The sequence below is a fragment of the Anguilla anguilla genome, chromosome 17 (assembly GCF_013347855.1).
Source record: "Anguilla anguilla isolate fAngAng1 chromosome 17, fAngAng1.pri, whole genome shotgun sequence".
NCBI lineage: Eukaryota > Metazoa > Chordata > Actinopteri > Anguilliformes > Anguillidae > Anguilla > Anguilla anguilla.
The window spans coordinates 22,024,990-22,037,552 of NC_049217.1; the positions used below are offsets into that span (position 1 = coordinate 22,024,990).

The following is a 12,563-nucleotide window of genomic DNA, read 5'->3' on the forward strand; positions in this document are numbered from 1 at the left end:
TTCTTAGCACAAGTCTGTATAGAGTCCTGGCCATGCCAGTGTGAACGGTGACTGGAAGCCTCTCGGGGTGGTACATAATCAGCTGTAGTGTAGCCTAAGAAATAGGCTTGTCCTCATCTATTTGTGAGTATTGTGGTTGATTGAGCACCTTCAGTCTACCTGTGCCAACTGTGCCAGCACAATGACTTTGCTCTGCTGCTGCCAGAAAAGCACTGCCATCTGAAAAGTATGCAATTCACATAACAAAATATGTCAGTGGAATGCTCAGTAGAATTTAAGCATAAATGTCATTAACAATAAATGTTATTATTTACTTTAGGAATATGATGTAAAAAAAAATGCGGCCTCAAACGGTGACAGGACGGTGATTTTCCTTTATTTAAAATGAAGATATTCCCAAACGTGCAGTAAAACTAACTAGTGAGGATACAGCTAATCGCTTCATCACATGACTGCTCGGAGTCCTTGCTGTTTGCTTAATGAACGCTCCGCAGACCTGCTGTTCAGTCATCTATGTAGTAACTGAGCGGGATAGTATACAGTACACTAAATACTACTACATACTACGAAAGTCAGAGCTACTCGGCATCCCATGCAGCAGGTGATCTCGTGGTGCTTGGGAAGGAGCGCGCTACTGGCACATCGCGACGAGAAAAGGTGAAACCTGCAGAAAAACCCCGTGACTTACGTACCTCGGTGATAAATACCAGGGCAGTAGCCAGCCTCCGTCACAGTGCGGGAGTACGAGAATGCGCTTCGTATGCACAGGGAAACTTTACGCAGCGCTTACCAGTGCCCGCTACCGAAACTCAGTTTGGAAATAAAAGTAGAACACACATTTGTATCATAATATAACACGCGCTTGTAACACATACATTTAAAACCATAAATTAACGTAGTTAGGCGACCGGTGACGCAACAGGCAGTTGGAAGTTTGCGCACTTTTTGTAAGTTGAATGCTCCAGTTGCGCGTCTCAGAGAAAGGCGTACTCGGAATTGAGAAGGGATATCAGTTGAGTTGATAGGAACGGCTCAGAAATCGAGTCGAACCCAAGGCTGTCCTCATCCTGCCCAAGCTCCAACCGTAGCCACCCCTGACCTGCGGATTCGAGTGAAACGGGTGAGAATTTCGCGTTGAGAAACCATGGAAACACGTATGGGACCAATGGGCATGTTGCGGAGAACTAAGAACAACATTCGGAAGGAAAAAGGTAATTTTAATTTTGAATTTGCATTATAAAATAAAATCATATGTAATTGTGCAATATTTTCCAAATTAGATGAATGTATTTAGGCTATATAAATTACTGGCCTTTTTACGATTCATTTTGTAGTTGCTTGTATATTCAAGGAGGCAGATGTGTCAACGCGAAACATAACCAGTTGTTAGAACTGATTTTCACCTGGTTTTCAGTGAGATGGAAATACATGTATATATCCGAATCTCATTCAACTTTATTCGGGCTCACGTCTATTTCTTTTTTGGAATGACATTTGATTCATAGCGTTTTAACGTTTAATATTCCTCCGGAATAAACCTTTTGCAAATATAGGCAATGATTATGAATGTTTGGTATATATTGTTTAGTTTGTTTCATGTGTTGACACCAAACGCTCGCACAATTTAAGTGGCAAAAATGGACGGCAAACCCGGTGGCTTCTCGTGTGACCGCTTTTGGCCAGTTTTATTGAATATTCTAATTTTACGTGAATAATTCCGTTTGACTTCTGTTTAAATATTTGATGACATATTGAGCTCATGTCCTAGTACGCATGTCATCACAGCGTCAAACATCTGGCACAGCTGTAAGGACAACCCAAACGCCCAGTTCTTCATGACTGCCAAGGAGAGTTCAGGCAGGTTGAAAATATTACTTTTCGGCAAAATAAACGGCTTCTCGTTCGCTAGAATTAGAGTACTAGGCAGATAACTGGACATTATGATGTGGCTCAAGTATCATAGAGGCTATAGCCAACAGCTTACGTCATGCTTTTATGATTAGGGAATTTATATATATTTAAATGTGATTCATATAAATGTTTGGAGTTTAATTGTAAGGTGTCTAAATTTTCATTCGGGTGAGCTAGTAAAAAGCTAAATTAAAGTACTATTCTTTCCTATTACATCAGGTATTGGTTCAGTGTTTGCATAGACGTGCGCGTTTAGACCATTGTTTCTTTACAGAATTTGTTCTTAAGCAAAATAAAAAGAAAGAAAAAAGAACCAAATCAGTGTAGCATGTGAACAGCGCTCGATCCCCAAAGCAGCCAAATCATGGGATAAAGAAATCCGAAGACCAGGAGAAATGCCAACTCGCGCGGAGGTACACTCAGTCAGTTGCGCAACCGCGCGCATTTGACTACTGCAATATAGCGTTCAACATTGGCCTTTTCGCTTTTATAACACGACGCAGTTGTTGCTTTGATTATATTGTATGTTGATTTAAACATTTGTTTAACTATCTTAATATAACATGCTCCAACATGTCTCAAGCGTGATATCTCCTAACTACACAGTAAAGTGTTCACTGTTAGAGTCCAGTAGGCATCAGAGTTATTGTTTTGAGTAAAATGTCCTCTCATAGTTCATTAATACTGGACATTTTTCTCTTTTCTATTTATTTGCTTACAGAACCATATCATTATGAAGACTCTAATTATGTTAAATCTTGGCTAACATGGAAAGGAACCCTTTCCTGGAATTAAGTTATTTATATCTTGTAGTCTTTTTTCTTACTTAAAAAAATGGCTGCAGGTTAATCTTAATAATTAGTCATCAAAACGTTTGGATGAAAGTAGAAAGTGTGCATTCATAAAGAATACATCATCCGAACTTGCTTTTACTGCAGTAGTTCACTGAAACCTTATTGCAGTTTTTCAATTCACTGACTCATAACACTGACACGCATTCACTGACAGTGGCACCAAATGCTAAAAGTCTGTAACTGAATTTCTATTGTAGTCATATGTACTGTGTAGCGTTTGCAGTCTGCAGTAAGTACATTCATTTCCCAGAGATTAACTTTGATTCAGTTTCACCTTCCAGCAAATTGCTACGTTTTTAAGTAGGGTGTTGAAAATGCATTTTTATTTTTGGCATTTCGCAGAAGCTCTCATCAAGAGTGACTTGCTCAGATTATATTTTTATACACCACAGTTAATACAGCAGGATATTTCACTGGCACCATTCACACCGAAGCCGTGAATCCTTGACGATAATACTGAAATTCTGCCCCCCGTCCGCCCTCCCCCCCCCCAAAATGACGCTGAGTCCAATGTTGGGGCGTCGCAGAGAGTTCCCCGAGTCCATTCGCCACTTTACCGCTGACCTCGAGAGGGAAAGAAGTGATGTTTACACACACAACAGAGGATTGCAGGAGCAACGGCATCTCTGTGTTTTGAAGCACGGTTCACTGCCTTCAAACGTCACCGCTCGTATTGTTGCAACAAATCGCGCGGACCTTTACCCGACTGGCTTTTCCAGAGCTCTCCGATTTCTCCACCCGAGGTTAGGCACGGAGCGCCCAGCTGCACCGGGCAGCGTCTCGTCATTCTGAAACACCGTTCATCACTGGGTCTTCAGGAGGTGCAGCGTAGCATGTTTGGGGAACCGTGCATTCGATTCCCAGTAGGGGGCGCTCCCGTTGCCCCTCAGAGCAAGGTATTAACATCCAGCTGTGTTCATGGATTGTGTGAACTGAGAATGTGATTTGTGTCTCTAGATGAGCGCTTGAGTGCCTAAACATGATTTACTGCGGGTGCCTTAAAGACAATTTGCATTCTTAAAGGTTCAAGCAGCTGGATTCAAATTGTGGTTATGTTCCCCAGAAGTAACAATTGATTATCTTGTTAATATTACTTTCAAGTTTTTAACCCAATTATTCTCATTAAATGGGAATAAACACCATTAGATTATGGTGACCTGTTCAACAGATAAAGACAGGGTGGGTGTGTATCCTGCGTTCATATCCGTTAGACAGTCATATGTAAACCATTCCTCATCGCTAACTAGGTCAGAGCTGGTTAGGGCAGTGAGCTTACACTACCAGACAAAACTGAAAAAGCAACATAAACCATCATATAGTTAAACCTGAAGATCATTAAATGTGTAATAACATTATAACACTGAGCTACTGTACACTAACATTAGACTCTTAAAGTCCAGACATTACGCCTGAATAAAACTCTTTGATTCCACATGTCTAAGCTTGAAAGCTATTTTATTGTTAGCTAACAGTAGCCTACTTACCGATCTATCACATTTCTGGCGAAAATGGGCACTGCAAATACTAACTGTACTTGTTATATTGCAGTGCCTGTGGGCTCCAGAAATAAAACTCATTTCTGGGTGGTCTTTTCAGTTTTGTGGAAAGGAATAAAATGAATTTTTTTGTCTGCATCCAAAGAAGGGGCAATGTTGAGGCATTTTCAACTTAGTTTGCTTACCTGCACAAAAGCGGGAAGAGCGTCATTTACATATTTCATGTAGAAAAGATTTCACTGGAAAGGTTTTTGTTACGTAACTAATACCCAGTTAACCCTGCCCACTGAAAACCTATTGTTAAGCCAAGAGGGAAAGGAAGCTGATCTCAGCACAGGGCTTTTATATGTTTAAAAAAAAAAAAATCTTTTTAATTTTTAAATGTTTCTCGGCCGTTTTTTTAAAATGAAAAAATGTGTTAAAACAACACATTAGCAAATAATTGACATATTTCAGTTTCCTGGACTTTAAAACATATTCTCCAGTGCCTCAGGTTAATGCTTGAATAGATACTCCAGTGCTTCTATACTGAATGCTTGTATAGATACTCCATTGCTCTAGGAGTATCTGAAATAGATTCTTTAGATAGTGAATGTGTTTCCACTGATCCAGGGTCCAATGGCGGTTTGCTTTGCACCACTCCAGCCGATGCTTGGCATTGTGCACCGTGATCTTACGCTTGTGTACGGCTGCTTGGCCACGGAAACACATTTCATGAAGCTCTTAATGAACAGTTCTTGTGCCGACACTGTTTCTAGAGGTAGTTTGGAACTCCTCAGTGAGTTTTGCAGCCGAGGACAGATGATTTTTATGCGCTACACGCTTCAGCACTCAGTGGTCCTGTTCTGTGAGCTTGTGTGGCCTACCACTTTGTGGCTGAGCTATTGTTGCTCCTATACATTTCAGGTTCACAATAACAGCACTTACAGTTGACTGGGGCAGGTCTAGCAGGGCAGAAATTTGATGAACTGACTTTTTGGAAAGGTGGCATCCTATGACAGTGCTATGGTGAAAGTCACTAAGCTCTTCAGTACAACCCATTCTACTGCCAGTGTTCGTCAATGGAGATTTCATGGCTGTATGCTTGATCTTATACACCTGTTAGCAATTGGCATAGCTGGAATAGCCGAAACCACTAATTAGACGGGGTGTTCACATACTTTCGGAAATGTAGTATATCTTAATCCTGAAAAACTACTCATTATTCGAACTCTGTTAACATGATGTCTCTTACTGTCAAACCTCAAAATATCAGTGTGCTGATAACGCTACTCTTAGTCACTGGACAGCTCACTGATTTGCACATTAATCCCACAAACAGAATCCATCGGTTAGCTGGAGGGTGAAGTATACATTTATTGATAAAGAGCAAATTCAAAATAATGGACTTCAAAATGATAGTTAGACCTTGCAGAAAATAACAGCATAACGGCAAAATACAGCCGAAATGAATGTTGATCATTGAACAAAGAGAAATCCTTGAAATTCAGACGTGTGTCTTTAAAGTGGCTTTGAGAAGCCATGGAAAATGTCAGTCTCTCTGAGTGGGAGCCCTGTTGTTTGTTAGCCAGAGCAGTAGATAAATGAATTACCCCTGCCGCTTCACCCACGCCTGACGGGCATACCGTGTCCTGCTAATCCGCCCTGGACTGTCCATCCTCCCGCGGCTAGACGGTCTGGGGCTTTTTACTCGGGTCCTGTTCTGAAAGCTTCGGCTACCCTGGCGCACTAACGAGAAATAACCTCTCTGTTTTTCCAGGTCTGGTCTTCCCAGGGTGCAAAACTGAGTGAGGGTCAGGTGCCACTCTTCGTAGCAGCTAATCTATTAAACCACTACGTGATATTCATGAGGAGAGGCTATAGTCCTTGTATGAGATGTATGATAGAATACGTATAAAACATTTATAGTTGTCCTAGATTCTTGTCACAGCTGATGAAGCCAGAAGAATGAATGGTAACGGTTTGACATGGTTTGGTTAAATCTTTTTTTTTTTTTTTAATGTAAAAATGTCACTGGAGAACACAACCAACACAGAGGCAATCTAATGCACATTGGAAGCCCTTAACAATGAAATAGAACATTTTATAAAAGACAGTGCATGCATGAGGGAAGCTCTTTTTGTGTTTGGACTCCCGCCTGTCTAATCTGCTGAGTAGTAGAGAAACGCCTGACCTGCACCTAACAGTAGAACACCTGGACTCAAAAACTTCATCAGGTTAAAAGCGCTGACGCCGAAGGTGTTGAGTTTCTGCGTTTTATTACATAAAGGCACAACCGACCTGAAAGAAATGTTTTCCTCTTTCTGTCTGCCGCTGATATTGAACCTGCACTGGGTTCATCCAGTGCAGACTGTGGAGTAGGGTGAAAATTACTGAAAGACTGACAAGAAAAATCCTTTTTTTCTTTCAATGTGTTCTGTTACGCTAACACTGCAGTGCAGTAAACTGTACCTCAAATTCTGGGGCGTGGGACTTCAGGGCAGCAGTGAAGTATGGTGATTAGGGAACTGAGCTTGCCAGTGAAAGGTTACAGGTTTGATTCCCAGTTGGAGTGCTGCTGTTGTGCCTTTGAACAAGGTAATTTTCAGTGAAATATCTAGCTGTATTAACAGATTGTATGTAAAAAATATAATACGCGTTAAGTTGCTTTGGACTTAAGCAGGTTACAATTATGTCTGTTAAATGGCTTAGTTTGAAACGTAGATGAAAGCTGGGGTGTATTCTCTGTGACGCTGCGGTGTCCTGATGGCCAATCACGTGCAAGCGTGCATAGCATCACGGTGGGTGGATGCTCCTGTGTCCACCCGGGCCCTTCAGTAGGTACATGGTGCAAAGCGGCCTTTCCTCTTGTAAGGTGATGCCACAGAACCGTAACAGATACGCCCTTCGTTGAACAGGCCTGCATATACTGTGGCTTGTGTCACACTGTGTCTTTTTCTCCCATTTCTATTTTCAGCTGTGCTTGCATAGGCTCCCACGACAAAGAAGCTGACGCTCTCCTGTCCCCACTCGCTGCCCTCCTCCTCCTTCTCCATCCCTGCCCCTCACCTCATCAACTCAGTTACACTCCCCTGACAATATGGAGATCTTAGACTTTGTGTCTCTTGCTGACAAACTCAACCACACAGCCTCCCCCGTAGTTGGCAGCTCTGTGGCCAATGTCTCCACGAATGGATCTGGCACGACTGTGCCCTTCCAGAGCAGCAGTACCATGGTGACGGCGGTGATCTCCTTCACCGTGTTCATCCTGGGCCTGACGGGCAACACGCTGGCCATCTACGTCATCCTGCGCTACGCCAAGATGAAGACCGTCACCAACCTGTACATCCTCAACCTGGCGGTGGCCGACGAGCTCTACATCCTGGGCCTCCCCCTGATCACCACGCAGAACGTGCTCTCCTATTGGCCCTTCGGCTCCTTCCTCTGCCGCGTTGTCATGACGGCCGACTCCATCAACCAGTTCACCAGCATCTTCTGCCTGACGGTCATGAGCATCGACCGCTACCTGGCCGTGGTCCGCCCCATCCAGAGCGTCCGCTGGCGACGGCCACGGGTCGCCAAGATCATCAACGCCCTGGTGTGGACGCTGTCCATCGTGGCCATGCTGCCCGTCATCATCTTCTTAAAAGTTCAGGATGAGCTGAACACCTGCAACTTAAGCTGGCCAGAGCCTCAGGAGATCTGGTCCATGGCCTTCATCCTCTACACGGCCACCTTGGGGTTCTTCTGCCCCCTGCTGGTCATCTGCATGTGTTACCTGCTGATCGTGTTCAAGGTGAAGTCGGCGCGGGTGCGGGCCGGCTTCACCACGCGCCGGCGGTCGGAGAGGAAGGTGACGCGCATGGTGGTGATCATGGTGGTGGTCTTCGTCCTCTGCTGGCTGCCCTTCTTCTTCATCAACATGGTGAACCTGGTCTCCATCCTGCCCGAGAACAACGTGACGGCCGGCGTCTACTTCTTCTCCGTCATCCTCACCTACGTCAACAGCTGCGCCAACCCGCTGCTGTACGGCTTCCTGTCCGAGAACTTCAAGCAGAGCTTCCGCAGGGCGCTGTGCATCAGCAGGACCGGCAGGCCGGAGAACGGGAACGCCACCACGCAGCAGACCAAGGAGACCAACACCATCGTGCCCTTGAGGAACCACGACTTAAAAAACCACGTGCAGAACAGCCAGGTACGTCACGTCCACGTCCCTGACTGTGAAGCAATGGAGAGAGAGATGGAAAAAATTTTTTGCTCCCATTTGTCCACAGTGAGGGCTCATATGAACACGTTATTCAGGAGTAAGCGTAAATGTTTTGTTTCCGCTTTTAAAAAAATCTGAAATCTTATCTATTGGCAAGACTCAGTGTTGTGGCGGTATCTGTCAGATGTGTGTATGTGTTACCATAGTTGTTCTTGTTGATTTTTGCTTTGAATTCTAGTGTATGCATATATATATTCAGGGTATACAGAGGAAAAACATGATACACAGAAATTATGCTGTATGTTCTCTCTGTTCACCTCACACTGAAAGACATGCTGATCATCCAATATAACTTTTCCATTTGAATATATTTCATTAATTTGTGGCTTTTGGTTTGGAGCTGGACTTGGTTTGGGTTCAACAAAAACATTCAATGCTGTCTTTGCAGGTGCAGGGACCATCTGAGGAACCACTGGCTATTGACCAGTCAAAGTTATGAGCTGCGCAGCCCAGAAGCATCCTTCACCGGCTTGCCAACCTGACCTCTGACCTTAAACAATGGTAAGCAGGAAGTGAAGACACTGATCCACTTCCTGTAGGTTGCTGAGGTCTGCACAGACCCCTTTCCCCCCGGTGTTCATTCACAAATAACTTTGCTGTGATGCCCCCCTGGCAGTGATGTCTGCGAAATGAGGAAGAATTAGACAGACTTTGCGCCAATCTTCAAGCGAATGGAACAGATAAAAATGTGTTTGTAGATATCTCTCAAATGTGCGTGGATATCTTCATATACAGTACATATGCGATTCAAAGAAGACGCACTCACAGACACAAATTTTGGTTTGCATCTGGTATGCATGATTCTCTCAAAATGAACGATGGTGTAAAAGTCACAGACTGATTGTTGTTTCTGCTCATGTGAGTGTGAATTACGTTACATCATCTTTATTTTCCTGACTTTGCGGCCTTTATAAGCATCATCATGAAGCTCCCTGCCCCTTCTCAAACAAAATTTTAATTTGAAAGACCCCGCAATGTGGCGACACCCATCGTCCCAAACCCTAATGTAACAACGCAAAATCACATCCATTGAGACCTTAGCAGACAGTGCCTTTTCTGTTGTTTCGGTGAAGTTTCTTGTCCATTCTTGTCTTTTATTTCTGGCAGTTACTGTACATTCAATGAATGAAAGAAACTGCATGTCTCACTGTGGTGTTTGGAAGTGCACGTCTCACTGCGGTGTTTGGAAGTGCACGTCTCGCTGCGGTGTTTGGAAGTGCACGTCTCACTGCGGTGTTTGGAAGTGCACGTCTCGCTGCGGTGTTTGGAAGTGCACGTCTCACTGCGGTGTTTGGAAGTGCACGTCTCACTGCGGTGTTTGGAAGTGCACGTCTCGCTGCGGTGTTTGGAGTCCCTGAGGTTAAAGCCGTGTGTCGCACCCCGTTTGTTCCTCGCCGATGTTCACAGAACTTTTGCGTCTCGGCGCCCGCTGAGAGCCGTTAGCTGAGACGGCTACACCCGCGGCTCTGCTCAGGCTGCCCTCGCGGCCTGGCCGGTCTGTCAGACTGCCCTCGCGGCTTGGCCCGGTCCTGGCCGGTCTGTCAGACTGCCCTCGCGGCCTGGCCGGTCTGTCAGACTGCCCTCGCGGCCTGGCCGGTCTGTCAGACTGCCCTCATGGCCTGGCCGGTCCTGGCCGGTCTTCAGAAGCCGCGGCAGAGCCGGCGATCTTCTCACGCGGCGCCGCTTGTCGCCGTGAGGTCCTTGTTCTCTCTCTCACATGCACATTTTCTTCCCCAAGGACTTGGCTGGCTAAGGATGGTCACAGAGACCTGTAGGGACAGGGCTGGTTCCTGCCCTACACAGGATCAGACTTTCTAACATATCCCCCCCCCCCACGTGGCATCGCTCTCCTAACAGTTTCAGTGCTCTGTTGTGCTTTGACTTTACAATGTTACATGTACCGCCTGTTCTGATGTTCTCCTCCACGCTTGGAATGCGTGCATTCATAAGGAGCAGACATTATAAACAGGTTATGAAATGCATTTATTCACACCGTTGTTGCGGTCAGTCGGCTGTGTTAAGTGGTGGTCGTTATTGTTTTTCCTTTCTGTTGGAATTATTTCAAAATCACAGTTTTGTGTCTTAGTTATGTGAATATAATGGGCCTTCTTTTTTTTTTTTCTTTTTTTAGTTAAATTTGTTTTGTCTTGTCAAGCATGTATCGTGTGGGGAGATGGACAAAGGACAGAAATGTGAAGTTCAAAAGGCCATGGTTGTTTTCTTCTACTAAAGTTGTGTGGAATGTTCTTTGTGCAGAGAACTTTTTGAATCCATAAATCTTCTGGCACAAATAGTCACATGCCTCTTTGTGATGTGTGTGGCTACTGTGTTCTGTGTGTTTGTGGTTTATGTGGAAATTGTAATAAATGAAACCCACTCTGAATGAAGTCGTGCTACAGTTGGGTAAATCCACATCCCACTTCTCCTAATGAATTTTAATATGTGTGGGGACTTGGAGTTGCCCGGTGTTCGCTCTTGGTCTTGCATATGTAAATACTTTGAACAAGTGAGGCAAGTGTTGCTGTATTTTTTTTACTTCTGTGGCAGAATGTGTATTTGTTTGTGTGTATGTACAGTATGTGTTTTGCGACAACCAACTTGTAGTATATGTTAGCATGTATATGTGTGGAGAGAGTGTTTTAGTGGTTACGAATAGGATTCCAGATTCATACATAAATTTCAGTTACAGGGTGGATTGCAGGGATACCTTTGGCAAATATCTTTGGCGAAAAATTTTGTTCTGCTTCAGTTTGAATAAAATTGTAATGGACTAAAAAATCACTGAGCAAAATTCTCTCTGCTTTTAACAGTGGGTCTAATTTTCTGCAAATTATATGCAGTGCACAGATGGGAGGCACGAGACGTGAGTTTTCATTCCTTTTGAGGTCATCTGAGAGAGTTTAATAAAGCTTTTAAGAATAAATTTTGCAATTTGACAGTACCAATCTGTAATACACATCTCCCTTCCCAGTAGTTAAAATGAATCATTAAAGAATGTTCCTCAACAGAAAATTTATTAACTGATCTGTCAAAATTTATCTGGAAACCATAGAAACAAATTTCCAAGGGAAAAACTTGTATCACTCCTTTATTGTTTATCATGCATCTGGTCATGAAAGACATGATGGAGGATACATAGCAACAGAATATTTAGAATGCTCTGAATTTAAGTACATTCAAGAGCCAGATTTGCTCAACATTATCAACTTCCCAGATGAATGATCAACCACAAAACAAATTCTTCTTGGGGTACATTCATAAATTCACTCTGAAGATTCACTCTGATTTTAGAGCTCTGTGGTTCGAGCATCACAGAGTGAACAAAAATCTGTTGATTCACAAACAACAATAGCCTCTTCAAGTAGGCCAATTGCAGACCCTAAATTGCCCACAGGTGTTAGTGTGTGAGTGAATGGTGTGTGTGCCCAGCAATCGATTGGCGGCTCTCGCCCAATGCACGCTGGGATAAGCTCCAGCACCCCCCGTGACCCTGCTCAGGATAAGCGGGTGTAGATAATGGATGGATGTATTGCCTCTTCATTCATTTTTCTAGATAGGAATAATCAGGCGTCCGATTGGCTGAACGGTGACGCTCTGAATTTCTGCATGAGAGAGAGCACCCCGGTGCTCTGGCAGCTAATGAATGACCGACACCCTTAACTGGAATAACAAGGCAGAGTTATGTTTTATGATTGTTCCTGCAGTGTTCCTTGTGACTTAAAAAAAGAACGCTGGTGACATCCAGGAAACCAGAAAAATGTATCTGAAAAATAACTTTCTGGGAATGTTCAGGGCTCCGAAATTTGCTGGCTGGTTGCCTGCCTCTTTTACCTTCTTCAGTGGCACAAAGATCAGAGGAACTTCACCGGCTTGCTTTGACTAGTCCCCTGACTAGTACTCTGTTTGTCAAAATACTCTATCTCACATGGCGGGGGGGGGAGGGGGGGAGGGCGGGGGTGTGGGGGTTGTGTAGTCAAGATGAATGCTATGGCAATGCCAGAACTCTGTGCCACGGTTGACTAGTATTGTGTGGTGGTGCGACTTGGCACCTGAATT

At 44.1% G+C, this 12,563-nt stretch overlaps 1 protein-coding gene across 1 annotated transcript; it reads left to right on the plus strand.

The window, feature by feature from the left end:
• The first annotated feature begins 612 nt into the window (after nt 1-612).
• Nucleotides 613-11,375, plus strand: LOC118216269 (somatostatin receptor type 5-like). Its single transcript, XM_035397359.1, has 3 exons — nt 613-1,211; nt 7,218-8,435; nt 8,896-11,375. Exons 2-3 carry the CDS (start codon nt 7,341-7,343, stop codon nt 8,944-8,946), a joined length of 1,146 nt encoding a protein of 381 aa, XP_035253250.1. The 5' UTR covers nt 613-1,211; nt 7,218-7,340; the 3' UTR covers nt 8,947-11,375.
• Nucleotides 11,376-12,563: the final 1,188 nt, after the last annotated feature.

Excerpts from the sequence above, each read along its gene's own strand:
- LOC118216269 (XM_035397359.1), top strand. The coding sequence starts at position 7,341 with ATGGAGATCTTAGACTTTGTGTCTCTTGCTGACAAACTCAACCACACA. Across the intron at positions 8,436-8,895 it reads ACCACGTGCAGAACAGCCAG|GTGCAGGGACCATCTGAGGA; the intron begins GTACGTCACGTC and ends CTGTCTTTGCAG.